General features: G+C 44.4%; 1 protein-coding gene across 5 annotated transcripts in view; it reads right to left on the minus strand.

The window, feature by feature from the left end:
* The window catches only part of CADM1 (cell adhesion molecule 1), a 529,619-nt gene that overhangs the window by 219,867 nt on the left and 281,990 nt on the right, over window positions 1-27,762 (minus strand). For all 5 annotated transcript variants that reach the window (XM_082273840.1, XM_082273838.1, XM_082273837.1 and 2 more), the window contains one exon: window positions 21,315-21,461. In XM_082273840.1, coding sequence (XP_082129966.1) covers window positions 21,315-21,461 — 147 coding nt within the window. The remainder of the gene's footprint in view (window positions 1-21,314; window positions 21,462-27,762) is intronic.

The raw sequence follows: 27,762 nt of genomic DNA on the forward strand, positions 1-27,762 counted from the left end.
TATTAAAAAAAAAACACTTAAAGCTATTAAGACAGGGGATTATAGAGTTAAAAGAAAACTATTAAAAAAATCAATAAGACAAACCGAGCATTAACTCCTTACAATACACTTGGTATGAGACTTCCCGGAATGACTTATCAAAGTGCAGACATGGATCTATACCTGCGAACCACAACGACCAGCATAGTTGGCAAGTAGCCAGAAAAAGCAAAGATTGGGCCACATTTAGATTAAAGTGTTATTAAAAAGGGAACATTTTTTTTCCTTTAAAATAAAAAGAGATTTTATACTTACCTGCTTTTTGCGATAGTATTGCAAAGAGCAGTCCCTTATCTCCTCCTTACCTCCTGTTCTGGAGTCCTCCTTTCCTGTGGGTGCCCCCTCAGCAAGCCGATTGCTCAAGAGGGCATCTGTACGGGCACGATCCCAAACCGGACAGTGTGCATCCATAGACTCACACAGCGGGGCTCAGCTTTGTACTCTGCTCCCTTCTCAGAGGATTTGACTTAGAGCAGCAGGAACCTATGGCTTCCACTGCTATCAAAGTCTCCTGTGAGACCAGGAAGAGAGCGCAGCACTACTGCAGACGGGACAGCACTGGATCAGTGAGAGTCGTCAGGTAAGTGTTTAGGGAGGGGGATGCTAGAACATGTAGTGGGACATTGTTTTACCTTAAGAGCCGGTTCACACTGGGTCGCCTGACAAGTCGCCATGGGTCGCCTGCCATAGATTAGCACAGGACCCATTCTAATAGGAGCGACACAAGTCGCTCCGACTTAGAAAAAGGGTCTTGTACTACTTTGGGGCGACCTGGAGCGACCTGCATTGGCTTCAATGATATGAAGTCCGTGCATGTCACTCCGAGGTCGCGTGCGCGCTGTGCACCGCGACTTCACAGGTCGCCCCGGCAAGTCGGGTCGCCCCTATGTGAACCGGCTCTGATGCAGGGAATACATTAGGCACATTCTAACCTTGACTTTAGAAACAATTTAGCTAAGGAAAAGGCTGCTGCTGCTGACTAAAGTAGCCCCCACCTGTTTTTTTGTTATTTTTTTTAAAAAGGGGTGCAAAAAAGAAAAAACAAAAGAGAAAATCATAAATAAAAAATACAAGGGTGAGGCCACTGAGTTTTCCTGCCAGGGTTTTCCATCCCAACCCTGCACCGTTCTGGGGTGTTTTTGTTTTAGAGAATTTGCAGCAGATAACAAAAGAATGCATGACTATGCATGTATCCAACAATTGTTCAAAAACAGTTGCAAATTAAAATTACATTTCCAAAAAATCCACAGAGGGTTACAACATTAATTATAGCCAAACATGGTGAAGGGATTTGCTAAAAATGAACAGTAAGGCCTCTGTAAATGTGAGCTAGGCCACTAAGTTGGAACCTATACCTAAAAAACCTCAGAGCACAGTATATAGGAATGTATAAAAGTCAGCTATGATTATGTTTGACTGATTCCGCGCACATCCAGGAGTATTTTATTATAATGCAAAGGAAAGGGGGGGGGGGTAACACTACTCTCCACTAAGGGAGATTGAGAAAAGTAAGTCAGGACCATAACTCTATAAAGACCAGGCCAAGACACTGCATGGATCAAATGTATTTCAGGTACTAATCAGAAAAGCAAGAGATTCCAATAGAACCACCTGGTCTTCTGTTCCTCGGTTTTGTCCCGAAAGGCAAAGGAAAGGTCCTCTAGTTGCTTGATATCATTCATCCTAGTGAGGCATTGTGCGAATTTTGGGCCAGATCGTTGTTTCAACACACCAGGGATGCAAGCTTCTGCTGCGTTTAAGCTTGGCTGCAGGTGTTTAAGTAAAGATTTGTGGTACCGCTTCTTTGACAGTGGTGTGAGATTAAACCGTATCGCAGCTGGGTCATCCTGCAAGGAAAGGTCAGTAAATGTATGAATAAGATGGAGCACAGGTTGCCAAAAAGTGCTAAGCTCAGGCAATCCCAAAAGATATGGTCTCCGATGCTGTAGATGTGGCTCGTCTGAAGGCGCAGAGAGAGTGCCTTCAGATGAGCCACATTTCCAGCATCGATCGCTCTGTTGAAGGAAAAACTTGGCAAGGACCGATGGAGTTCTGTATTAACGAGTCATTATATCATAGGTGGTCTCCTGGAACCTGTTGCTCAGGGAAGATTATAAGCTCCTTTTGAGGGTCAGAGAAAGTTACCCCTAACTCCCTTTCCCGCTTAACAAGGAAGGAGGGGTTTGACCGAGCATGAAGTTCCAGAAGGTATTTGTAAGAATTAGAAAGAAATCTTTGAATCGGGTCTTCTCCCAGACATTATGCTTCGAAAGCATGCAATTTTCTAGGGAAAAGTGTGCGGTTTTAGGTAAAGATTGCAAGAAATGAGACAACTGAAGGGTCATCCAGTAAGTCAGAAAAGAAGTGGACGAACTGGAGAACAAAGTGCTCATCGCATGCCAGCCGTCGGAACTTAGGAATTAAGAAGCACACAATGGTCCTCGAGGGGATAATGAACTGTACTGATGTTTATATCATTAAGTCTGGGTTGAAATCCTGGATGTCCTATTATTGGTGTCAAAGGGGAAGGGAAGCTCTCCAAGGAAGCCAATTGGAAAAACCTGTCCTTTTCGGCTAGGACAGGACATATTAGTGGGTAACTGGTAAGGTGAGACACATATTGTTTACCTGCCCATGGCAGCCTGGCAAGTGGTGCACTAGCCGCTTCCTGTCCCAAGGTGACCCATAATTTGAGAGTCTGGTGTCTACACCAGTCCACGACTCAAGACATTTGAACTGCTGTGTAGTATAGCGCTGGATCGGGTAAGCTTATACCACCATTTTAGGCCAAAGTAGAAGGTTTCTGCTGAGGTGGGGGTGCTTACCATGCCAGACTGAATAAAAGCTAAGCGCATAGAGTGAAAGAAAGCTTGAGGCAGCATATGTCGTAAGGCTTGCCGCAAATATAGCAACCTGGGCATAACATTCATCTTCAATACATTGCAGCGGCCAAACTATGATAAGGCAAGGGAGTCCCATTTCTTTAGGTTGCCGGATAGAGCATTAGGGAAAGGTTGAAAGTACAGGGAAAAGATTGCGTTCAGATTCCCTGGAATTTTAGTCCCCAAGTATTGTATAAACTGTGTGGCCCATTTAAAAGGAAAGTAGGTGCAGAAGCTGTCAACAACAGTGGCTGGGAGTGATACGTTCAAGGCCTCCACCTTTTGAAGGATAACATTAAAACTAGATAGTGAGCCATACTGTTTCAGTTCCAGTAATAGGGAAGGTAGAAAAGTAAGGGGGTTGGTAACATAAAACAGGAGGTATTCAGCGTAAGCTGCTACCTTTTGACGATAGTCCCTTACATACATGCCTTGTATGGAACTATTATGTCTGACATGTTGAAGGAACGGTTCCAAAGTAAGTACAAACTGTAAAGGCAACAGCAGACAGCCCTGCCTAGTGCCATTAGATATTGTAAATGGGTCCGAGTAAAACCCGTTCACACAAACAGCAGTGGAGGGATTAGAATATAGTGCAGAAACCCAAGACAGCATCTGAGTCGGTAGTTGTCTTAAAGTTTCAAGGAGAAAATTCCAGTTAACCCATAGAATGCCTTTTCGGCATCGGTAGACAAGAGTAAAAGGGGGGTGTGGGATTGCCGTACTTTGTCGATGATGTTAATGGTCCGAATGGTATTGTCTCATGCTTCCCATGTTTGGATAAAACCCAACTGATCTAATGAGATCATGCGTGGCAACAGAGCAGTCATTCTCGTAGCAAGGATTTTAGTAAAAAGTTTTACATCACAGTTCAGGAGTGATATAGGACTGCAACGTGCGCACAGCAGCGGGTCTTTACCCAGTTTGGGGATTACAACTATGCTAGCATGCAACAGGTCTGGTGCCAAATCTTTGTCTTCAGTAATGGCATTATATGCCTTAGTAAAATAGGGTGCAGGTATAGTTTGATAGGTCTTATAATAGGCTGCGGAGAAACCATCTGGGCCAGGGGCCTTTCCCGGTTGGGTAGAGGCTATGGCAGAAGCAAATTTTTTCACTGAAATAGGTTGGGATTGGGATAGGGTCTCGCTTTCCTTATCAGTAAGCGTGGGGAGATTTGCTTCTTGAATGTATTGAATCATATCTGAAAAGGTCGTCAAGATGGCGAGGTTGGATCAAGATTATAGAGCGTAAAGTAAAAGTCACTAAAGGCTTTTGCTGAGTCTGGAGTAGAGTGAATCCTTGAGTCTGACAGAGAGGCTAGGACAGGGACATAGGTCAGAGACCATTTGGCTGTAGGGCATTGGCCAGCAGATAGCCGCATTTGTCCCCAAACTCATAGAAGGAAAGGCGGGTCTTCAAAGAGGCATGTTTCGCTTCGTAAAGAGAATGCTCTCGGATAGATCCCCGCACTCTCAGAAACTCAGCTTCGATAGCATGATCCGCCCCAGTTTTGTGCTTATGTTCTAGATTCTAGAACGTTAAGCCGTGTCAGAAGGTCAGAAAGTGTTTTTGCCCTTTTCTGCTTGGCTAAATGGCCCTGTTTGCTTGAGATCCCTGGGACTGTTTTTTGCGTGAATCCAGCTCTTCACAAATTTTGGGGTGCTGCCATATAAGCTGACCTTGCTTTTTAAAGTAATAATAAGCCCTCTTTTTTTTTTACTTAAAAACACTGAGCACAATTAAATTGTTTGTTAAAATCCTTACTCCAGCACTTGCAGTTTACAACTTACATTGTTGCTGGCTCCAGCTCGCTAAGTGCTGCGTCCCTAAACTTCCAGTCTTCACAGGAAAGGGGTAACAGTGGATATTGCAGTCTACAGGCAATCTTATGGGTTGGAGAAAGGTGGAGGAGGAGAAGGGAAGAGTAGGGGAGTCCCTTGTCATCCTATGCTATGAGGTTGTGTGTTTCTGCTGATGCACACAGTGTACCGAGACAACTATAGTCCCTGCATGCAAGCTTATCTCCATAGGATTCCACCCTGAAAAAGGAAATTTGGGGTAGCGGTAATGGTACTAGCTTAAAAGTAATACTAAAGATTAAAACCTGTTATACTTACCTGCTCTGTGCAATGGTTTTGCACAGAGCACCCCCAAATCTCCTCTTCTATGGTTCCCCACTGGCACTCCTGGCTTTTTCCTGCTTCTGAGTGCAAGTTGCTTGCACTGGGGGCACTCATGTGTGGGCACTCCTGAGCCGCCTTTTTGTCCATAAGACACACAGAGCGTGTCTTGGCCCCACCCCTCTCCTCACTGGCTGTGATTGGCAGCAGGGGGAGCCAATGGGTCCCGCTGCTTTGTCTCAGCCAATGAGGGGGGAAAGACCGGTAGAGCCACTGCTTTCGTACACATTACTGGAACACGGGCAAGGATTAAAAGATAAAGAAGCTGCATACTAAGGTGGCCCATAGAGTTTTTGTCGATCAACCAACGTATGTTGATGGGGGAATCTCCCGCTGAACTATTTTATTCTGACAGCGAGGAAGCTTCCCCGCTGTCAAAATACACTGAGCAGCACTGCCGGCGATAGCATTGAGGGGGGAAAATCAACAGAGTAGTTTATCAGAAGTCGATTAGTAGATCGATTTCTGTACAACCACAGTGCCAATACATAGCGCAAACTTGCCCTGGTCCCTGATGAACCTGCTAGCTTAAAAGATTAAATAAACTGCTGAAATTGCTTAAAAAAAAAAAAACCTAAGGGTTTACTATCACTTCACAAGGTCCATATTAACACAAGGCTGCACAGCCATGCTTCTGCTGCAGGGACCTATTCTATCATGCCCCCCACACCCCCCCGGTTTCAATGCTTCAGGCACTCACTACCTAATGCATATTCATAAATGATGCACCCATAAATGGGACTCATAACACACTGCCTATTAATGAAATCATGAACTTGCTACCCCAAGAGTTCATCCAGTTTTTAGTATGCAAAGTACTTTCTAGACGCATTGCTTGCATGCAAAGACTTTTTTTTATTACCTAGATTTGCATAAAAACGCAGCAAATGTAATGAATCATAAGCAAAATAAGAAGTGATCTCTTGAGAAAGGTTTTCTCACACAATACATGCCTTAATAAACATTAGTGCATCAAGCCTATTATCCTTAATTATCCCTATAAGTATGCTGATGTCTGCTGATCCCCTATAGTCATTCAACGTTTTGTTCAACCCGAGGCGATACATTTCTGCCATACACTTTACAGGGGACAGGTAATTTACTGGAAGTTTCCAGACATCTTAGCAATTTCTAAGCAATAAACGCTCGCTCCAAACGGTGAACATGGGAAGGTTGTTTTCTTGGGGTGATTAATGTCATGAGATTAATCGCAGTTAATCGCGCTTTTCTTATGCGATTAATCTCATGAGATTTAATCTCCCAAAATCGCTTGTACAGTCAAAGCTAATAATACCGCATGAATCAGTTATAATTTAGGGAGGGCAGAGGAAGCCGGATAATGAGCTGAACGATCTATCACTAAGTAACACTTTCACAAATCATCTAAGCTTCAAGGCTGAAGAAAGTAACAATGTTTCCCCAAGAAACTAAAGCGACAGCAAACGTCCAGGAGCAAAAATACAACCCGCCATAAAACAAATGGTTCTTTACTGCGGGATGAAATGGGCCTTCTAGTCAGCGCTTTGTTCCACAAATATTTACTTTGTGATTTCATGTCCGGAAGAAGACAGACTTTTTTTTCTTCTATTTCTTTTTGATCTCTGAAAAGTTTCCATTCTGTCAGGAAGTCTCTCAAGGGCAAAGTGACGAAAGCCTTGGACCATAATGGACCATAATGCTTCCAAGGCCCTGACAAGAACACAGTGATTTGTCACCACTTATTGACCAGTGGCGTGAAGGCATGAGGGAAAATATCCGAGGTTTGGCTACATGTCTACAGAGGCCCCTGGCAGAACCCCATATAGTTCAGATAATAAAGCACTATGCTTCTATTCAAAGCTGGCATTACACATCCACGTACAGAATGTATAATACATTTGCTGACACTGAAATCTTTATCTAGAATCCAAAATGTCATTTTTTTCTAATATCAGAAACTGAAGTGACCCACTTGATACCAAAAGTTTACACAACACAGTGCAGAATATTTAGACATACTATTCCATATTTGATTTAGGCTCGGTTCACATATATGCGATGCGGGAAGGCTGCGAATTCGCAGCCTGTTCCCGCATCGCACACGCACCCCCGGCAGTTCACACTGCCATATGCGATACGCTGGGGGTGTCAATGTAATCTTAACGACACCCCCAGTTTGATCGCATATCGCAGTGCGATCGTGCAGTTCGCACAGGATCGGATCGCACAAGTGTGAACCGCTGTGCGATCCGATCCTGATGCGGCTGCAAAAATGCCTCATGTGCGTGTTTGCTGCGGGAGCGATGCAAATTTAGCCATACAGTTTGTATGGCTAAACTCGCACCGCACAGCTGATCGCATGTAATGTCGGAGCAGTGCGCTCCGACATTACATGCGAACCCCGCACACGCACAAGTGTGAACCGGGGCTTAAAGCTCAACTTTTATTAACGGTACATATGATTCTGAAGAAAACATACTTCTCTAAGTGGATGCAGCATCAGTCCCTCGCCAGCTCTAAGACTGAGAACCAAGCAATCAATCAAACACCGCTGATCGCTCGGTTATCAGAGCTCCCTGACTTTCAGTCACCGACTCTCTGCTCTGCCCCCCCCCCCCCCCAACCCCTGCCCCCCTGCGGTCACTGGAGTGCTGGGTTGTGGAGGGGGTGGGAGATCGCCTGGCTTAAAGCGGTGTTCCACCCTGGGAAAGTTTTTTTTTTAATAAAAATACCCCCAAAACAGTCAGGGCTAGTACATTCCACAATGGCTAGCCTCTGATCTGTCCCGGGTTGCACTTACCTTTTAGAAGAAATACTTACCTTGAAAAAGTATTGTCCAGCGCTGCCATCTCAGGTGTGGGCAGCTTGAAGCCAGCACGATCCTCTTCTGCCTCCTCTTCCGTCTTCTTCGGTCCCACGATGCACTGCACCGGCCCTGCCGTCACTTCCGGTGCCGCAGCGTCATCCCTGCACAGCTTCTGGGCATGCCCAGAAGCTGTTTAGCAAGATATGATGGCGCCTGCACCGGAACTGACGTCGGGGCAGGTGCAGGCGCATTGATTCCTGGGAGAGATGACATTCAGCTCCCAGGAATCATTGCAAGCCAGGAAGTGACAAATCGCCGTGACCGCCGAGGGGGAGGAAGAGGAAGTAAGGTAAGTATTTTCTTCTAAACCAGGTAAGTAAAAAAAAAAAAAAAAAAAATTGCGATTATACATTTGTTTTTCAGGTGACCCCGGGCATGAAGATGGAGGTAAGTATAATTTTAGGGTGGAACTCCGCTTTGCTCTCAGCAGCTCACTGAGAGGCTGAGCCGGGTGCCGGTCCAGGCATGTGAGCAGATCCTGACTTCATTCTCATGATCTTGCCCAAGCCTGGACCAGCTCTGTAATGTCAGCCATCAGCAGCCTTCAGCCTGCTGAAAACAGGTCACAGGAGTGCAGAACGACTGCACACCTGTGAACCACAGGAGAATTACAGCCTAACGAGCTTTGGCTGTACTTCTCCTTTAAATGTTACTATGTCTCTCACTAACAAATGAGGCCTCTGGATGTGCTGTATAAACTGTTGAGGCCACATACAGCACTGTGATTTGGGTGCAAGCCAAGACCTTCCTGTCTCATACCCGGAACACAATAGAGTCTATCTGAGCGGCACTCAGCCATTCAGAGAAAGCGATGTATTCTAGCAATGAATACAAAGCGTCCTCTGATTGGCTAAGTTAGAGGTTGCGACATCAGCCCACCTCTCTGATTCAGCCAATCAGAGGGAGCTTTGTATTCAGTTTGGAATTCAGCTTTAGGCCTTATTACACGACAGCACTCTGTTCAGCAGGGGAGTGAACAGTTTACCTGCTAAATCAGAGCTGAATGGGACAGAGGTCAGTGTTTCTGACTGCATTTACACAGTGAACAAGGGTGGAACCAGGGTAGGGCAGCCCTTTTCTTCAAGTGAAGCCTGAACATTTTTGTGGCAAATCTGTACTGACTGACGAACAATCGGCCAACAAAAATTTTATAGCATGCACACCAGATTTTGTTCGGCCGAAAAGTCGCAGTCGGTTGTCGGAATCATCATACTAACAAGCCGATAATCGGCCGATCGGGCGGCGGCCGAAAATTCACAGCCAACAATCGGTACGTGTGTACGGGGCTTAAGGTGGAAAGCTGAGGACTCATGTGTAAAGGGGGGACTCTGATGTAAGGGGCTTTCTGCTCACCAAAGCCCCCACTTACATTAGAGTTCCCAACATTCCCCTTTAAATTGGCATTCCCAAAGCCCCCCTTTAGGGTTAAGGGGTGCTCTGCAGACCCTGATGTGAGTCCCCCTCACCTTAGTATACTCACTAGCTTGGAAGCAGGAGAGAGAAGGGAGGGATAGGGGAGACTTCAGTCACAGACAGTAGATTGTGAGCTTACTCAACCGGGGATGGAGGCTAAGGCATCGGATCCTTTCATTCACCATGTATTTTCCGGCTGATGGGCTTCAAATTTCCCTCCCACACAAGTCCCCCAGGGATAGGAATGTGGGGTAGAGGTGAGAGGAGGAGCATATCAAGCCCTCTCTCCTCTCCTGTACATGCAGAAATTGGTGGTGAACTGGGCTGGCTCTGAGCAGTGTGAGAGAGTGACACAGACTTATGCTTAGACAACTTCAGCCAGCCCTCCGGACGGTTGGCAAAGTTTAAGGGGTGTTGGCGCTCAGAGGTAGTGCAGTGGAGGTTACTGCTGCAGTAGTGGGTTAGTGTCAGAGTAGGTAACCAAGACACAATAAATCATCAGAGGTATACAGAGATCCAAGAAAGGAACTAGATCCTGACTCCTGACAAGGCAAAAAAAAAAGTCCTAAAAAGTCCTAAGGCAGAAAGTGGGAGTATACCCCCTAGGACTGCCCTATACGTGTAGTCAATTATTTTTCACCTAGTGTCCTACTCCTGTAGGGGGCAGCAAAACCCAAGGGTCAAAGAAGATAAGGAGCTGTGTCAGTCAATGAACGAAAGAGACATTTTTATTTTTTTACCAAAACTATGTAGCAGAATACATATTGGCTTAAATTTTTAAAGAAATTCGATTTTTTTTTTACATTTTTTTATTGGATATGTTTTATAGCAGAAAGTAAAAAATATTGTTATTTTTTGTTTTTTTTAATTGTTGCTCTTTTTTGTTTAAAGCACAAAAAATAAAAACTTGCAGAGGTGATCAAATACCACAGAGGTGGTAGAGATGATCAAAGAAGAAAGATCTATTTGTGGGGAAAAAAAAAAATATCAAGTTTATTCTGGGTACAGCATCGCACGACTGCGCAATTGTCAGTTAAAAGAAAGCAGTGCCATTTCGAAAAAAAAATGGCCTGTCCATTAAGGGGGGTAAAACCTTCTGGGGCTTAAGTGGTTAAGGATGACCATAATCAGTTACCAGCTGTCCCTGCAATGGCATTCTAAGGAGGAGTAGTCTCTCCAGATCATGTTTGGTCTTTTATAATGCATTATTTCTGCATCCTCATAATAATGTGAAATTACAATGTCTACGCATAAAAAAACAACTGAAAAAAAGTAGGGACAGTAATACCTCATCTGGAATATGTAGTTCAACTGTGGGCACAAGTTCACAAAAAGGATATTGGGGAACCGGAGAAAGTGCAGCGAAAAGCAACCTGATAAGAGGCTTGGAGGAGCTCAGCTATGAGGAAAGATTAGACAAACTGAATTTATTCTCTCTTGAGAAGAGACGATTAAGGAGGGGTTGTCTGTACAGCAGGAGACAAATTTCAGCCTGTAGTTTCTGGAGTTTGTCCAGAGAAAGGAGCACTCTGGCTAAGGCCGAGTCCAGAGTCAGACCTAGATAGTCCAGTTTGTGGAAGGAACCAAAGCAGACTGCTGAAATTTTAGAATTCAGCCAAACTTCCTTAAGTTCGTATGGCGATTTCCAGGTTTTCCACCAGAGCAGTAGGAGACTCCGCTCGCAGAAAGACGATGGCCAAATAGCCCAGTACCGCGATCCCCCATTGGCAAACCAAAGCAAGCACCGGGCCCAACACTTTCGTGAAGAACTGAGGAGCAGAGGCAAGACCAAAAAGGTAACCCTACAAACTGATAATGCTCCTCTCACACGGCAAAGCGGAGGAAGCGCTGGAGACTGACACACTGGAATGGGAAGGCAAGCGTCCTTTATGTCAAAAGCAAGAAAATACCCCTAATGCAGGGAAGCCACCAGCTTGCGAACGGGCTCCATTCTGAACTTCTGCACCCGCACAAAGCAGTTCAGAATTGGATGCACCTGCCTTCCTTCCCGGGGACTGTAAATCGGTTTGAGTAAAATCCCTGAAACTGTTCCGAAGTCAGTACTATCAGAATCGGGATGTGCCAGAGAGCCAAGCCAATAGGGGAGCCGTGTCCAAAGAGTCATCAGATAAACTGCAGCCCCTGAATCAGCTGATCAGCTCAGGAAAGGCAGGGGGAGCTACTCCCACTGCAGGTCACGGCATAAAAGCTTAGCTCACTCAGTCAGCGTCTGCGACACTGGGGCAATGGTGAATATCGGCATCAGTGCTGAACCAGCCAGGATGTACAAACTGTGGGCCACAGCCTCTGCTATCCTGTCAGCCATGTCCTTAAAGGCCGGGGACTCTTAACCAGAATCATGGTTGTCTTGTTTAATCTGTAAACCTAAGGGTCCACCACTAGTGGAACAGTCCACTTCTTAATAAGGGACTCCTCATAGGGGTATTGCCTAGCAACTGGCTTAGGGACCCCAAGGGGATGCTTTGGTCACCCCCACTCTTAAGTGACAGTTTTGTCAAAAGAGGAGGGGAAAGGGAACTCCTTTGCTGCTCTAGATGGCTTGTGAGTGCCAAAGGGAACCTGTGCCTCCGTCGCAGCCTTCAACTTAAAGTCACAAGCACAGATATAATCAGTACGTCCACCAGCGCCTTTTTGTGCATGGTTGCAGAAGCGGAGGAATCATCCTCACCATCTGGTCGCAGACCCAGCAGGGGGACCCACGTTCCACCGGGGCCGAATCCGATTCAGAACTGAGGAGACAGATAAGGCAGGGGCCACTTTTATGCCAGCCCGTCGTCCACAAAAACACCTCCACCCGGGACACAAGGGACTTCAGGACCTCCGTCAGTGCATGGATAGATCAGGTGGGGAAATGTGCTCCAAAGACTCCATAAGTCACTAGGGGGACCCCACAAAAAAAGTGTAAAACACTGCTAAGGGACAACCCCCACCGCTCTGGCAGCGCCACCCGATTGCCAGTCATAGAGCACCAATCGATCCTCAGCAGAGGGGGAGAGGACCCCACCAGACTCGCCACCCCGGCAGAAATCAGGCACCACAGCCACCAGGAGAATCTTCACTGTACGATCGGCTTTCTGGAAACAAAAGGATGCAGGAGTCAGCACCAGGCGATGAGGAGGGGCTCCCACTGTCGAAATCGCTGCTGCTATTTTCAATTGTAAACCACCTAATGACTATTTAGTCTATAATGAGGTAACCCGCCCTAGTGGATAAATGTTTGAGGATGGTGCCATGTACTGCAGTCTTGTTAGAGTGCCAGGTTGTTTTCCCTGGTGTCTAAGATGACTGGAAAAAAGCCTAGTTTGTCACGTGAGCACTTCAGTGTTACAGACTGCAACAACATGACATCAGTAGATACCACTGGGAGAAACCTAAAGTGCCTTCAGAGGCATGTCCTATGGCTTGAGACCAGGGTGATGATATTTTCTTCCCCCCTGTTTCCATAACAGGGAACCACAGGGAATTGTTAGATATGTCTGTGGCATCAGGGTGGGGATTGGCAAAACTCATCAGGTGCCATTACCATGGCGGCCGCTGTGACCATGGGAAATTCTACCTTTCTGCATGGACAAAACCGATTAAACACATTGACCTGTTTAAAAGGTATATAGACCCTAGTAATGAACATTTCTTGCTCCCTTCTGGTCTGCTAAACATAACACTGAAAGGGTTTCGTTATATCTGTTCTTGGATTCTGCTAGAGATCTTGTCAGCTCATAACATCCTATGCTTTCTGCCTGAGCTGCGCGGTTATTAGGTATATTGTCCTGAGGATCACAGGACCCCACTCCTCTGTGTTATGGACAGGAGGAGTTTCCAAATATTCTCTCTTATTCATGATTAGGTATGGTGAATAAGCATTGTCATTCTAGGGCTGGAAGCGTGTTACTGGAAAAATAGATTATGAGATTTCCTTTTGAAAGAAAATCGCTTGATTCCCCCATCAACTCAGTCGGTGTTGATGGGGGAATCCCTCCCAGAGAGCTGTTTTCTTCTGGCACAGGAAGGGGCGAGCTGTGCTGGGAGAACACAGTGATTACTACTAGTGCCTATAGTGGCTGGCAATAATCTCATGTAAAAATTTGACACGCTGGTTGCACCCAAGTCAATCAATGGATCAATTTTGGTACAATCTGCCTTCCCATAGATGGTTTGAATCTCGGCCGGTCCCTGCTGAACTAGCCGAGATTCAAACCATCTATGGCCATTGGCCAGAGTAATGAAGAAAAAAAAAAAATCTAATGCAGCCACAACATTAAGGACTAGTATGCTGCAACACATCACATTTTTGGCTCTAGATTTATACACTTTAAGTACCATTCCCTGTCTAAGTCACATTTTTGTGTGAGAGGGATGTTCATTGCAGATTGACAAAAAAGGGAGCCATTCTGACCTGAAACCCCTGGGGATTACTGTAATGAGCCTAGATACACATTAGTAAATCTAAGCTCAAACTGGGTGACTTTTAGTTTGTATAATTAACAATTGCTGTGGCTTTTTTTTTTTTCCCTATAAAATTACTGTTGTCATTTTTTTTTTTTTTATATCCTATTTCACATCTCAGTGCTTTATTTTCTGGTCTACATCTACTTTCTGCAATATCAGCTACACATCATTGATCTGGACCGGCTTCCTGATGGCAACAATAGCGGGCCATGCCTGCATAATGTGGGTCAGCACAGTTGTTTGTTGTAGCCTCCACCAGGAACGCATGTGGCAGGGTGACAACGCAGCAGCACAACTGGGAGACAGATGACAAATCTTTGAACAAGGACCTTCATAGAAGGATCGCCAAATTTAATGTAAGCTGCAGATTTAAAAGGACTGAAAAACAGCTTTTGAAATTACATTAACATGTTAAAGCTTATATGAAATTTTAGTGATTGGGTTTAGATTTAATTTAAAGGAATTTGACAGAAGGCAGAAACACCTGTGCGATTAGGCTCAGATTGAAAAAGCCTTATGACCTAAGCTGGTTCTGTGCCAATGAAGATAAACCTATTCACTGCCCTGGAATCCATTTGCAGCACATGGGCTGCAGAATAGCTGCATCCTTCAGAGCCTAATCACATAGGGTTCTACTTCAGTATTACTTAAAGGTAGATCTTCTGACTGCAGCTTACTGGCATCATATCCTTGCCAATGTAAGTCGACTGTGTTTAGCCGTTGTCTGGAGTTGCTCCTTAATGGAAAAACAACAAAGGTAAACATAAGTCGATCCAAAAATCAATTGACTGGTTTGGAATTTTACATCTGACTTTACACAACGAGACAAATTTCTGGAAAAGTCAAACGACTGCATGTGCTAACAAGTCAGAAGCTATTATTCATGATCAATGTGCAAGTGACAGAATGAAGGGAGCATCTTGCTGGGTGTTATGGGCAAAGACATACATTTCATGAGCCTGAGAGCTCTATTTCAGCACCGGAAAAGCTGGAGCCGTCTTCACAGCCAACACATGTTCCTCCTACAATGTGTGCCTGCCTACTGCACATCTACTTAAATTCATCTGATGTCTGGCTCACCTGAAATCTGATATTTCTACTTTGAGTTGGGCTTCAAAGGGTTGGATCAGCCTCTGGATTAGGACAGTATGGAATATTTTTAACAGCAAAGTTTGCCTTTAAGGAATAAAATAAATGCACACAGGAGATTGCAAAGCATTGAACCCACAATCCGTGGAACACTGGTGCAATGTCAGGCTCTTGCACCATCTCCCTCCAGCTTTCTGCCCATACCCCTATACAGGCTCTTAGCTGAAAAGCTGGAGGGAGAGTAAATGGACTACAAGCACACTGATAAGCGCGATCATAGTCCATTGGGATCTACAAGCTCTGTTCTCTCAAGTAGTGAACGCTGCACATTCCCATTTTTAGTGGAGGGAATTATGGTGGCATAGGTTGCAACAAAGGGGAAGTTTCACTTTAGGCACTCTTCCCCCCCACCCAAATACCGCATTTAATTATTTTTTTTTTTTTTGGGGGGTGAGTACCCAGTATTACAAATTTAAATGTGACAGTGGCTGCAGGGGAGAAAAACCAATGTCTGCTGTCCTGAAGGACATGGGCAAGACAGGAAATGGAAAATATTACATGTTACACACTAAATACGTGTGTAACATGTAACAGGTTACAAAGGTGAACTTTCGCTTTTAAAAAATAAGTGGTGCACAACTATGTATGGCTACCCTGACATGTGTACACGTTTTTATATTCTGTGCGAACACCCATGGTGTAGACTTATTCCAGAAGTTTATCTACCCATCCAAAGTTTTTGTCCACATTGGGGCGAGATCATTTTATATCTAGGAGTAACCTTGGCTGTTATCACTGTGTAACATTCACTTCACCATTAGTGCTATTTACAGGCTCATTTTAGTGAAAACATTGTATTCTGGTAATGTTTACTGATAGTATTAAGTATATGTATGTGTAGCACACTGCTAGGTAGGTGCTAGGTTGGTAAAAGCTTAGCAGCTCTATCTGCTTATCAGGGGAGCCTGATTGTTAGTTCTGCCTGTTGCATGTGTCCAGGGTGTGATTCATCTGGGCTGAGGGAGTGTCCCCACTGTATCCAATGGGAGAGTATGTTGGACAGTGGAGGAAACCCAGCCAGTGACACAGGCTTTTTTGGCTGTCCCAGTGGGTTGGCACAACAGTGGTGCATTCTGGGATAGGTCATAAAAGCCAGGGGCACATGTGACAGGGGTCTTTGGGTGGGAAGCAAGGTCCCAGGAGGAGGGTGACGGCTGTCTCTCCTCCTGTCAGCAAGGAAGGCGGTCACAGGCAGTCGGCCTAGTGGACCAAGTGTGTGATGCTGAGCCAGGAGGTCCAGGATACTGCAAGTGGAGCTGAAGGCACGGCAACCCAGGGAAAAACAGTGTCCGTGAGTACCGGGAAGCTTGCCAGGGGTCTGCCCAGGAAGGGGACCACTCCAGTGGAGAGTCCGACCACGGCTAGCTTGCACGGGAAGTGAGAAAGGGGGTGCCAGGTTAGGACCCTGAAGAGGAATTCAGGAACATATCTTCTAATTCAGGAACATATCTTCTACTTCACTTTAATGCCAAGGTGAAGCAGCGGCCTTGCCGCACACACTACAGTCAGTTGTCCTCAGAGATTGTGCATAGTTCAAGTTGGAGTATCCCACTCATCCCTTCTCCCATCCAAGTTCTAAAATAAAAAACAAAAAAACAAATCCTCTGGACTGTTCATTGTCTGAGCTAAGTCTTAAAGTGATACGTTTTACAGACTGTTGCTATGGGTAACCCAGGGGAATCCAGCCAGGAACACCCTGATTGCCCGAACCACATGCAGGGAATGCAAGGCAATTTCCTTAGGGTATTTAGGCCTGGGACTTAGTGAAGGCAACACAATGTCTTCATTCAAATGGAAATCAGAGATGACCTTTGGAAGGAACGATAGACAGGGACGAAGTACCACCTTATCTCTGCGAACCACCAGATAACATGGACAAGACAGTGCTGCCAGCTCCGACCCACTGCACGCAGAAAAAGGCCACCTTCTGGGACAACGTAAGCAGTGGAACCTCCCCAAGACTTTCAAAGGGAGGCTTCTGAAGAACAGAGAGCACCAAATTGAGGTCCCACGGCAGCAATGGAGACCGCACTGCAGGAGCCAAGTGTTGAACTCCCTGGATAAAGGTGCACACCAAGGAGTTCGAAGAAAACCGCTAAGGCCAAAACTTTTCCCTTGATGGTACTCAAGGCCAGGTGCTGCTCAAACCCCATTTGGAGGGAAGCCAAGATCTGAGCCACCGAAAAGGAGAGAGGGAGAAACCCAAGAAAACTTACACCACCCAATGTATGTCTTCCAAGTACGATGGTAGATCTTCCTAGAAGTAAACTTTCTAGCCTTTAACAGTGTAGGAATCACCAATTCAGCAATTGCCTTTCAACAGCCAAGCTGTTAAAGCCAGCGACTGTAAAGCAGGATGTAAGATTGGCCCTTGGGACAGCAGACTCGGCAGAGAAAAACCTGAATGCCTATAGCTGAGAGTGGGGATATACCCCCTGGGACTGCCCCATAGGCATAGTCAAGTTTTTTTCCTGCCTAGTGTCCAAATCCTGTAGGGGGACAGCATAATCCAACTGTCAAGATAAGTAGCTGTGTCCGTCAATGAACAAAAGAGAAATAACTATTACTTGTATTGATATTACAATGCTGATGATCTAAAATTAAAGTGAATGCTGTGACTAAGGAACTTCTTTTACATATTACTGTAATGCTACCAGGCAAAATTGACAAAAAAAAAAAGTGTTCTCAAGCACACAGTAATGCAAGACCACAGCTCTCACAAATCCAACTCCCCTGTGGTCCGATGCACCCCATTGGGCACTATTCCAATCAACATGGTTTTTGCTTCCTGATCAGAGCTGTTGGGTAAGGCAGTATCCAGGGGGACATGCTGGAGAGATATGCTGCTTTTTGAGTGGAAGTTTATCCTAAGTGCTGCCAGCACAGTGTTTTTAACTTTTTAACCCTTGCTGCCGGATTTAAATTATAAAAAGAGGCATATTTATTGCTATATATGCAGCATGACGATATTGCAGTAGTAAATTAAAGGGGGTTAATTGGTCTTTAAAGTCCCTTTAAAACAACATGTCCACCCAAGACTATCAAGTCCACAGGGTGACAATGCTTCTGTGTGTTTTTACTGTAGAATGAAGAATTCTAACATGGTTAAGGAAGCTGAGAAATAACAGATCTATTAACAGGGTGAATAGGTAACAGGACGGGGATCGAAAAAAATAAATATCTGTGTTAATGCTAGTTACAAACTGTGTAATTTTTGCAGTTTTTTGTATTGCCCATAGATATGCTTTAAATAAAATGATTCCCTTAATATACAAAATCCCCACCATTACACAAAACTACTGACATGATAAATACATACAGTAGCTAAAAAAAAAACAAAAAAGAAATCTGGTAAAGTTCTCAATATTGGGCCACTTTTAGTTATTACTGTTCACTTTTCATCCATCACAGTGGTACACAGCAAACAACTCTACCAGTTCCTGCAGATAATTATGACATCATCACCAAATATCACTACATGTGACCTTCAGTGATGGAGCGGGGACTCATCATTAGAGCTTTTACTAACCATTTACAGTTTAAGCACATGCCAAATGGATCCGGACAATTCTCCAGCACCGCAGAGAATACATAATTAAGTATCACAGAGCAACAGGGCAGGAGACAAGAAAAGAAGTACTGCTGAGTAATGCACAACATTACCTGTAATAAGCCATCCTACAGAGCTAAGAAACTAATAACGCATTACTGCGATCCGCTAGATAATAGACTCTACAGTTATGCTGTCCCAGCATTGCTGAGAATGACAGACTAGAATAGGGAATTAGAAGAGTAAAGAAAGATAAATATTACTTACAGACAATGAATATTCAGACAACGGGGAGAATTATGTACATCATATTTGTTTAGTTTCTAATGAGAGATTAGTAGTTTCAACAAAGTCGAAAACAGTTTGTTGCTGTCCTACTGCCAGGACTGTCTTGTAATACAAAATAACTCTGGTGACATTGCATGTAACACGATGACAAGACGTAACAGATGTGAAAAGAATAAGTAATGAAACAACACTTCAGGGTTTATTTTGAGAATGGTGCCAATAGTCGGGATGTGCAGTAGCCCTTAGAAACCCAATGTCAAAGTACAGTCCAGTGTATGAAGATTTCTGGCTCGGTACCGCGGTTTAATGCACATGACTTGTACAGAATGGGGCATTACATAAGAATACAACTAAAGATACACAGGCTATTTACATAGCAGAGCATTTCCACATGTCTGTGCAAATGTGAAAAGCACTCTGATGCCACCTATGTGAACACATTGACATTAAAGGGAGCATCTCTTATTACATGGGATACAGTTGTGTTTTATATACATATATAGTTATATACATTTATATATAATTATCTCCCCCAAAACCAGGCTTTGCACAAAACAGCTTTTCTAATAGGAATCTGGATGCTATGAAAAGTTATGGTTCACAACCACGTTAAAGTTGGCCATACACTATGAGCTTTTCGTTACTTTTTTTTCTTTATTCAGCCAGCAGGCTGAACAAAGAAGAAACTAGCAGATACCTCCATCCACACAATGGAAAAATCCCCATATACACACCGATCCCTACCCACCAACCCGCCACCTGCAGCTGATTAAATGATCGAGAAAGGTTTTCCAATATCTTCCTATAAAACTGACCGAATTTTGATCAGTACATGGCCAAATTTAAAGTATCTATATCAAGACATTTTTTTTGTTCTGGATAGAGTAGAGTTTAACCCAAACTCACTGAGGTACAAATTGGAAGATTTCCTCTCACCTGTGGCCTTTCATGACAACTGTACACTTTTGATTTCAGCGCCAATGAGTGTAGAATAAAAATGGCCTCAATTTACTTAAAAGGTAAAAAAACTCACAGGACGGAGGCGTAAATCAAGCATGTAACAAGCAGTGAGCCTCTGCATGAATCCGGGCCACTGTGCTCAGTGCCAGCTTCAGTCTCGGTCATGGTCTGAGGAAGAAGCACACATGCTCCGAACGGGCGCCATCACGCCTACTTGTCTGCCCATCCGGTGACGTAAAGCGGTCAGCCCCATGTCTGCTCGTCAGCTGTGGAAGCCTGGAAACCACCAGCACAGCAAGGACTGAAGCTGGCACGGAGCACAGCGACCCAGATTCATGCAGAGGCTCACTGCTTGTTACATGCTTGATTTACTTCTTTATTCTGAGTTTTTTACCTTTAAATAAATTGAGCTGATTTTAATACTGCACTCAGATTGACACTGCGGTCTCCTTTTATGTTTTGCTATAGAGTTGCTTCTTGCGCTGACAGCTGGCTGCCTATATTCTTTAACACCTCACATATCATTGGGTTTTCAATTGACTGTTTTAACCAGCAGCATTTCCCCTCTAGCTTGTCACAGCGCTCTCTTCTGTCCCCAAGCGCTTTTCGGACGGTAATATAACCCAGTAGGAGACTAACTAAAGCCAGCCATATATGGTTTAAATCTTGGCCGGTTCAGCAGGGACCAGACAAGAACTGAGTGATCCATGGGCGGGCTGAATGTACCCAAGTCAATAATCCCTGTGTTTTCCCAACAGGGATGGCTCCCAGTGACAACTCTTTCTCCCCCCCACTGTAGGGAACACCATAGCTCTGCGGAAAGAATTCGGGGAAGGGAACAAATTTCTTTCCTGCAACCCATGGCTGCAGTAATAAAAAATAAAGAAATTGCATCATCTATGGCCTGCCTAACTATTCAAAATGAGTATTACTTTTGTTTTGCTTTACTGCATCCAGTTCCTGATGGTACAAACACATGAAGTACATCATCCCATCTTCCTAGGTGCCTAGTAACATTAGCTACGTTTTCTGACAGGGTGCCCCACCCTGGCACAAATAATCCAGCTAGCAAGAAGACGGCTAATTTTATAGCTGTCTCTGGCTCCCAGCACTTGCCTGGCGAGGAGTAAAGAGGAAGGTGAGGCACGTCAACTGAGGGGGAACACCCTATCCACCTATTCAACATGGCAGCTAGTGTTACAAAATATCCAAATCATCCTATCCCATCAAGAACCAAATACTGTAAAAGAAAAAAAAAAAAAAAGAAGATGCTTAAAAAAAAAAATTGGATTTATATATGGTATGTTTTAACCCCTGAGAGTCAATTATTCTCGGTCAGAGATCCTTCACTATTTAGGTCCCCTGCTATCACAATGGCTCTCAGAAATAATTGATGACTTCTTACTTAAGACAAAGCCCCAACATACACACAGCACACCATGCGTGAGTAAAATTTGGGAAGGGGAGTCACACCGTACATCCACCGGGAGCTCTAGAAAAATCCGACACGTATATTCATTCATAATGGAGTAACTTACGCCTGAAGTCTCTGAAGTAGATGGTCTGTCTGTTGGGATTAAGCAACTGGATTACGGAGTCATCGTTGTTTTTCACCCGGCAGCTGATTGTTGCAACTTCTCCTTCCACCACTGTCACATTCTCTGTTTCCAGGTTTTGGCGCTCCGCTGGGATATACAGAAAAACGAGGGGCACATAAAGGTAGAGAAAAAAAAAAGGGGAGGGGGGAGGAAGGAAGAATAAAAGAAAAAAAAAAAACAGAACAGAACAGAGAAATGAAAAGAATAATTATTATTATTGTCATCACAATCAGAATTCTCACATTAAGCACACAATTCTTCAACTACTCTGCATACCAGGACAACTACCCGAAAATAATATGCCATACAATAACAATAACTTTACAATAGAAAGCTCATCTTATCCCAACATGTGTAAAGAGTATGCATTGCACGGATCAAACTTCTATTTTTTCCACCAATCTTTAATTATTTAAGAAGGTCTGTTCAGTGGGTGTCTCAAAAACAGGTTCCCAGAAAAGTTGACGCTTGCTGCTGGGCACCTTTCCAAGTCCTTGCTGCAGTCTGATTGGTAAAGTGGGGAGAGGCAGCGGCCCCCTTGTTCCAGCCACCTGTTCCGGTGCGGTGCAGCAAAACATTACACTACACAAGTTTGTCAGCCGTCTCTCAACAATTAACAAGTATGTATTTTAAGAACTTCTCAGCATCTTTAAGCAAGGATATGAATAGAACTCAAAAAGATTGCTGAACGCATCTTGGCTGAGACTTCACTCTGATAACATATTTAGGGTCCGTGAAGGCGAGCTTTATATTACATATGTTATTGTGGTTTAACAGGTACAAATGAGACAATATCGAGTAAGGTATTCAGGTTTATGCATTCGATTAGTCGAGTAGCAAGGCAATAAATGTCAGCTAACATGTAGAAAAAAAAAAAAAACACACACTAAACATCATTAATTAGATATAGAAAGCTAGGTAGTTAGCCTGAAGACTGTTTACATAAGTATAAAATGAACCCGTTGAGTAAGGCCCCTTTCACATGGGCTTTCCGAACCGGTCCGCCTGTCAGTTTTTCAGGTGGACCTGATCAGAAACCCCATGCAGCCCTATGAAGCAGCGGATCCTGTCCATGAAATACGGACGGATGGAAATCCTATTTTCCATCCGTCTGGAGGATTGGATCGGAGAGGATCGAATGAAAATGGACAGGCGGTCCATTCTCATCTGATCTCCCATAGAGGAGAGCGGGGCTCTGACGGCACCGTCTCTGCAAAGTAAGCGGAGACAGACCTGTCATCCTCCTGCTCAGCAGGGATCGGCGGATCGAACCCCCGCTGAGCAAAACTGAGTCTGTCGGGCGCACTGCCCATGTGAATAGGGCCTAAGAGGGGTAGGGAGGGAAGGTGGTTGGAAAAGAGATAGCGATAGTGTTGAGCATTCTGTAGTCAGTCAATAATGCTCATTATATGGGTTTTATGAGGGTGTGTGTATTAAGGTTGGGCGCAAAGGAGAAAAAGGGGTAAGTGAGATCTGGTTCAGAATGATGGGGTTAGGGAGTATCATCGAAACCTGTACCCTCTTTTCTTTTTTTCCCCCCTTCCCTTCTCTCCCCCTCCCTTCCCTTAAGCTCCACCCTCCTTCTTTCTCTATTCTCAAGGTTCAAGCTCCTATTGATTCCTACTAGAGCTTTATATTTCAGTGCCTGACAAGTACTTAAAGAGGACCTCCAGGCACCTATCAAAAGATAAAAGTCAGCAGTTACAAAAAGTGTAGCTGCTGATTTTCAGAACAGCCACTCACCGGGCCAGTGGTGAGATTACCCCAGCCGTCTTCATCCTCTGTCCTCCCTCAGCGGCACCGGCATTTTTACTATGGGCACCCGGCTGTGACCGCTTGCTGCCTCACAGCCGGGTGCCAACTGTGCATGCGCGAGTCACGCTGCCCACCCTGATTAGGGAACAGAAGTTCAAGCAGGTACTTGTCAAAATTGGGTACCTACTGCCCCCTCTCCCCCTTGCTACATAGAAGTGCCAATTGTGCAAGAAGAGAGCAGGGGACGAGTCCTTAAAGTGGAACTTCCCCTTTTGGGTGGAGTTCCGCTTTAAAGAGCACTTTAATCGTTAATCTGCATTTTGATAGGATTTTTAATTTTTAGTGATTGTGTAGGTTTTCTGACTATACTGAGGCTTCGGTTGACCTGCTATGCAATTTTTTTCTTTGCTAAAATAAGTTCTACTGAAGTCCATGTTCAAATACTGTGTTCAAAACAAAGCCTGTCTACATGAGCTTGCACTATGTAGCAAGTCATTTTGGAGAAAAAAAAAAAATAAAAAAACACAGTGTTTTAGTGCCGGTTCACATTGGTGCAAATCCACTGCGAGTTCCTGCATCACACCCGATTCACAGGCAGTTCACACTGCCATATACGAACTGCTGGGGGTGTCAATACAAAGTTAACGACACCCCCAGATTAGTTCGCACATCACAGTGTGAACTGTCAGTTCGGACAGGAATCGGATCGCATAGGTGTGAACACCCATTCGATCAGATTCTGGTGTTGACCAAAACAGGGTCCTGTGCGACTTTGGCCCAAATGCGATGGAAATTCAGCCATACATTCTGCAATTTGCACCGCACAGACATTGCATGTGATTTGGACAGCAGTGCAGTGCGAATCACATGCGATGTCTGACATCTCATATGTGTGTGAACCGGCACTTAGGCTCCTTTCACATCTGGCTATTTTGCGGGCAGAACCACAATGATTTCCCTGTGTTCCCAATCTCAAAAAGGCACTAGAATCGCAAAGCGCAGGTTTAGGTGCCATTTTCAATGGCAACTTAAATGCAGTGCGGTTTTGGCACAATTCATTGCGCAGTAAATCGTGAAGCTCGTTGCCCAAAAAGGACTAGGAGCTTCTTCTGGGTGACAAGCTTCATGCGATGCAAGTTCCCGCGATTGCTGCATGATAAGCTGCGGCAAAACGCCCTGCATTTTAGGTGCCCTTGAAAGTATGGCACCTGAACCTGTGTTTTGTGATTGTAGTGTGTGAATGGAGCGTTACGGATGGGCTCAGAGGTTTTTGGGTTCTACCCTGAAACTACAAGAGTGAGCCTGCCAGGATGCTGTCACTGTACTGGGCCAATTTGTGGCTGGGGAGTGTATTCATGATGTAGCAATGGGGGTGGAGAATGCATTGGCCTTTGGCAAGGTTTGGATATATATATATGTATATAGATATCCAATGGTTGCCACCGCACACAAACTAGGGACAAGAAAACGGACCCAGGTGGCAAGCAAAGACTGCAGCGCATACAATCTAAAAGCGAGAGTGGCTCCAACGGGTCTTGAAAGGCGAATGCACGACAAGGGTTCAATTTAGACGTTTCAACGAGGCACAAGCCCGCTGTAGAGAACGTGACATGAGGACGACGGGCTTCTGCCTCATCTAAACTTTGATTTGGAACCGCAGTCCTGTGTACGCCTCTTAAGACCCGTGGGTGCCGTTCTACAAAATAAAAATAAATACATATATATATATATATATATATATATATATATATATATATATATATATATATATACACACACACACACACATATATACACACACACAGTCCAGTGGGAGAAGCACTCATTGGTCTGAATCAATTTTACGGGAAAGACAAGCTAAGCCATATAGATTTCTTTCTTTCTATATATATGATTGAAGAAGCACAAGAGACAGATTATACTAACATTTATGCCCCTTTTGCTGATTTTTACGTTTTTGATTTTAGCTAAACTTAGGCTTTCAAAAGTGTACCTGTACCTTTAAAGCACAGATTTTGCTTAAAGGACTGGATGTAGGATAAAAAATGTTATTCAGTTAGTTAATCGAAAATGAAAACCAAATATATTTCTGGGCATCTACTGCATCTTGAAAACAAAAGATTCACAACTGTGTAGTGGAAAAGGAGGTTGGACTTTTTATATAAAATCAATAAACTATTGAAATTTTTAAAAAGGATTTCATACAATAAGCCCATAGAGGCCTTCTGTCAGATGTCTAACAGGAAAACAGTTACAAAAGAACATGCTTGTTTCTAGCCTTGAAATTACTGTAAATTAATGGACATAAACCTGAACATCAAAAAGACAAATTAAATCTGCTATTAAATACATGTTAATTGCCGCTACTTTACGTAACAGGATTTGATTTTGTAATTCCTGAAATAGCAGCAATAAGGTAAGGAGGGAAGGTCAACACCGATCAGCTGTGCTACATACACTTGTGCTAACAAGGAGAACATGCTAACAGGAGGAGATAGCAGTGTGAGGACTTATTATGATTATATATTATATAATCTTATTATATAGTGCCAACAGTTTGTGTAGCACTTTACATTATAAATTTGTTAAAAAATGTAGGATTACAGTACAATACAATACAAAATGAGTAGAAGGGCCCTGCGCATGGAGTGAACAATCTAAAGGGGGGGGAGGGGAGGGGAAGGGAGGGATGGAGGGAGGGGAGGGGGATGTAGGGAGGGGAGGGGGATGGAGGGAGGGGAGGGGGAGGGAGGGGAGGGGGATGGAGGGAGGGGAGGGGGAGGGAGGGAGGGGAGGGGGAGGGAGGGAAGGGGAGGGGGAGGGAGGGGAGGGGGAGGGAGGGAAGGGGAGGGAGGGAAGGGGAGGGAGGGGAGGGAGGGAAGGGGAGGGAGGGGGCAGGTTGGTGGTACAAAAGGAAATAGCTGTGGGGGTGATCTGATTTAGGTGGCGGTGGGGTATTGTTTCCTGATATATGTGTTTTCAAAGATCGCCTTAAGGCAGCCAGGGCGGGAGCTAACCACACATATTGGGGTAGGGAGTCCTAGAGGATGAAGGAAGTTCTGGAGATGTCCTGGTGGAGAGCATGGGAGGAGCAAAGAGGACGATTTGAGCAATTTCTGCAGATGGGGTCAGCGATGAATTTCTGCAGATGGGGGTCAGCGATGAATTTCTGCAGATGGGGGTCAGTGATGAATTTCTGCAGATGGGGGTCAGTGATGAATTTCTGCAGATGGGGGTCAGTGATGAATTTCTGCAGATGGGGGTCAGTGATGAATTTCTGCAGATGGGGGTCAGTGATGAATTTCTGCAGATGGGGGTCAGTGATGAATTTCTGCAGATGGGGGTCAGTGATGAATTTCTGCAGATGGGGGTCAGTGATGAATTTCTGCAGATGGGGGTCAGTGATGAATTTCTGCAGATGGGGGTCAGTGATGAATTTCTGCAGATGGGGGTCAGTGATGAATTTCTGCAGATGGGGGTCAGTGATGAATTCCTGCAGATGGGGTGAGGGGGGGGGTACAAAGGGAAATAGCTATGGGGGGGTGATCTGATTGAGGTGGCGGTGGGGTAGGCTTTCCTGATAAATGTGTTTTCAAGGATCGCCTAAAGGCAGCCAAACAAACCACTTTTTCTTCAGAACAACAAAAGGTAGGAATCTGCAACTAAGTTTGCTGAAATCCCTGCACTGTACATAGATCACCCAGAGGGGAATGTTTTATCTCAACAAAAGTGGAACTACTCTAACTCCAGGAGAAGATATTGCGGTCACCTACCTGACGCTGCTGTCTGGGGCAAGGCTGTGTAAATTCAGGACTTAAACAGAACTAGGAAATCAGGAGAAATGTGCAAAGTCTTGTAAGCCCCATCATTGCACTAAACTAATGGAAAGGTAAATCTGGAAATTGTATATGGCACATTGGATTGCAGCACATTGCAAAAACACTTTGCGCTCCCTCCTGGCCTCAAAATAAAAATGAAGTACAGTAAAATACCAGCAATCTAAATGAATTATGATGATTTACCACAGGGTAAAATCAGCTCCAGAACCATTACAAATATAACACACTTTTAATTAACTTAGTGCTGTATAAAGATTAAGTATATTATTAAATATAAAATGTATGTAATTGAGGTCATGTACATAATAATATTTAAAAAATGCATAATTTCTTGTGCGACCATAATGCAGACTAGGGTTGTAAAGAACATAAGGGAAGCACATAAAAAGCTTGGCAACCCTTGTTCTGGATCCACGCTCATACATTATAAACCCCAATTTATTAGTTGCAGTAGTGAAAATTTCCATCCCTGACAAATACACATTCGGCGGCATGTGTCATAAAATTATTCAGCCTTGAAAAAGAATCATTACGGATGTTAACCAGTCGGGAAGAAGCCGGTCCTTTCATGGTACAGGTACACGTTGTACATTAGAATTACAGTACACAATTTGCATAAGAGCTGGTCCACGCTGCTACAGATGACAGGATGGTTTCTATTAGCATGGATTTCAGTCTCTGCCGTGGTGACTTAGTGCCATTTGCAAAGACCTGAGGAACCAATCACTATTCTAATCAGGCAGTTCGGGGTTCAGGAACGCAGCAAGGCCAAGAGACGCCTGAGAATGTAATAG

This window comes from Pelophylax lessonae, assembly GCF_965119305.1.
Source record: "Pelophylax lessonae genome assembly, chromosome: 12".
NCBI classification, from domain to species: Eukaryota; Metazoa; Chordata; class Amphibia; order Anura; family Ranidae; genus Pelophylax; species Pelophylax lessonae.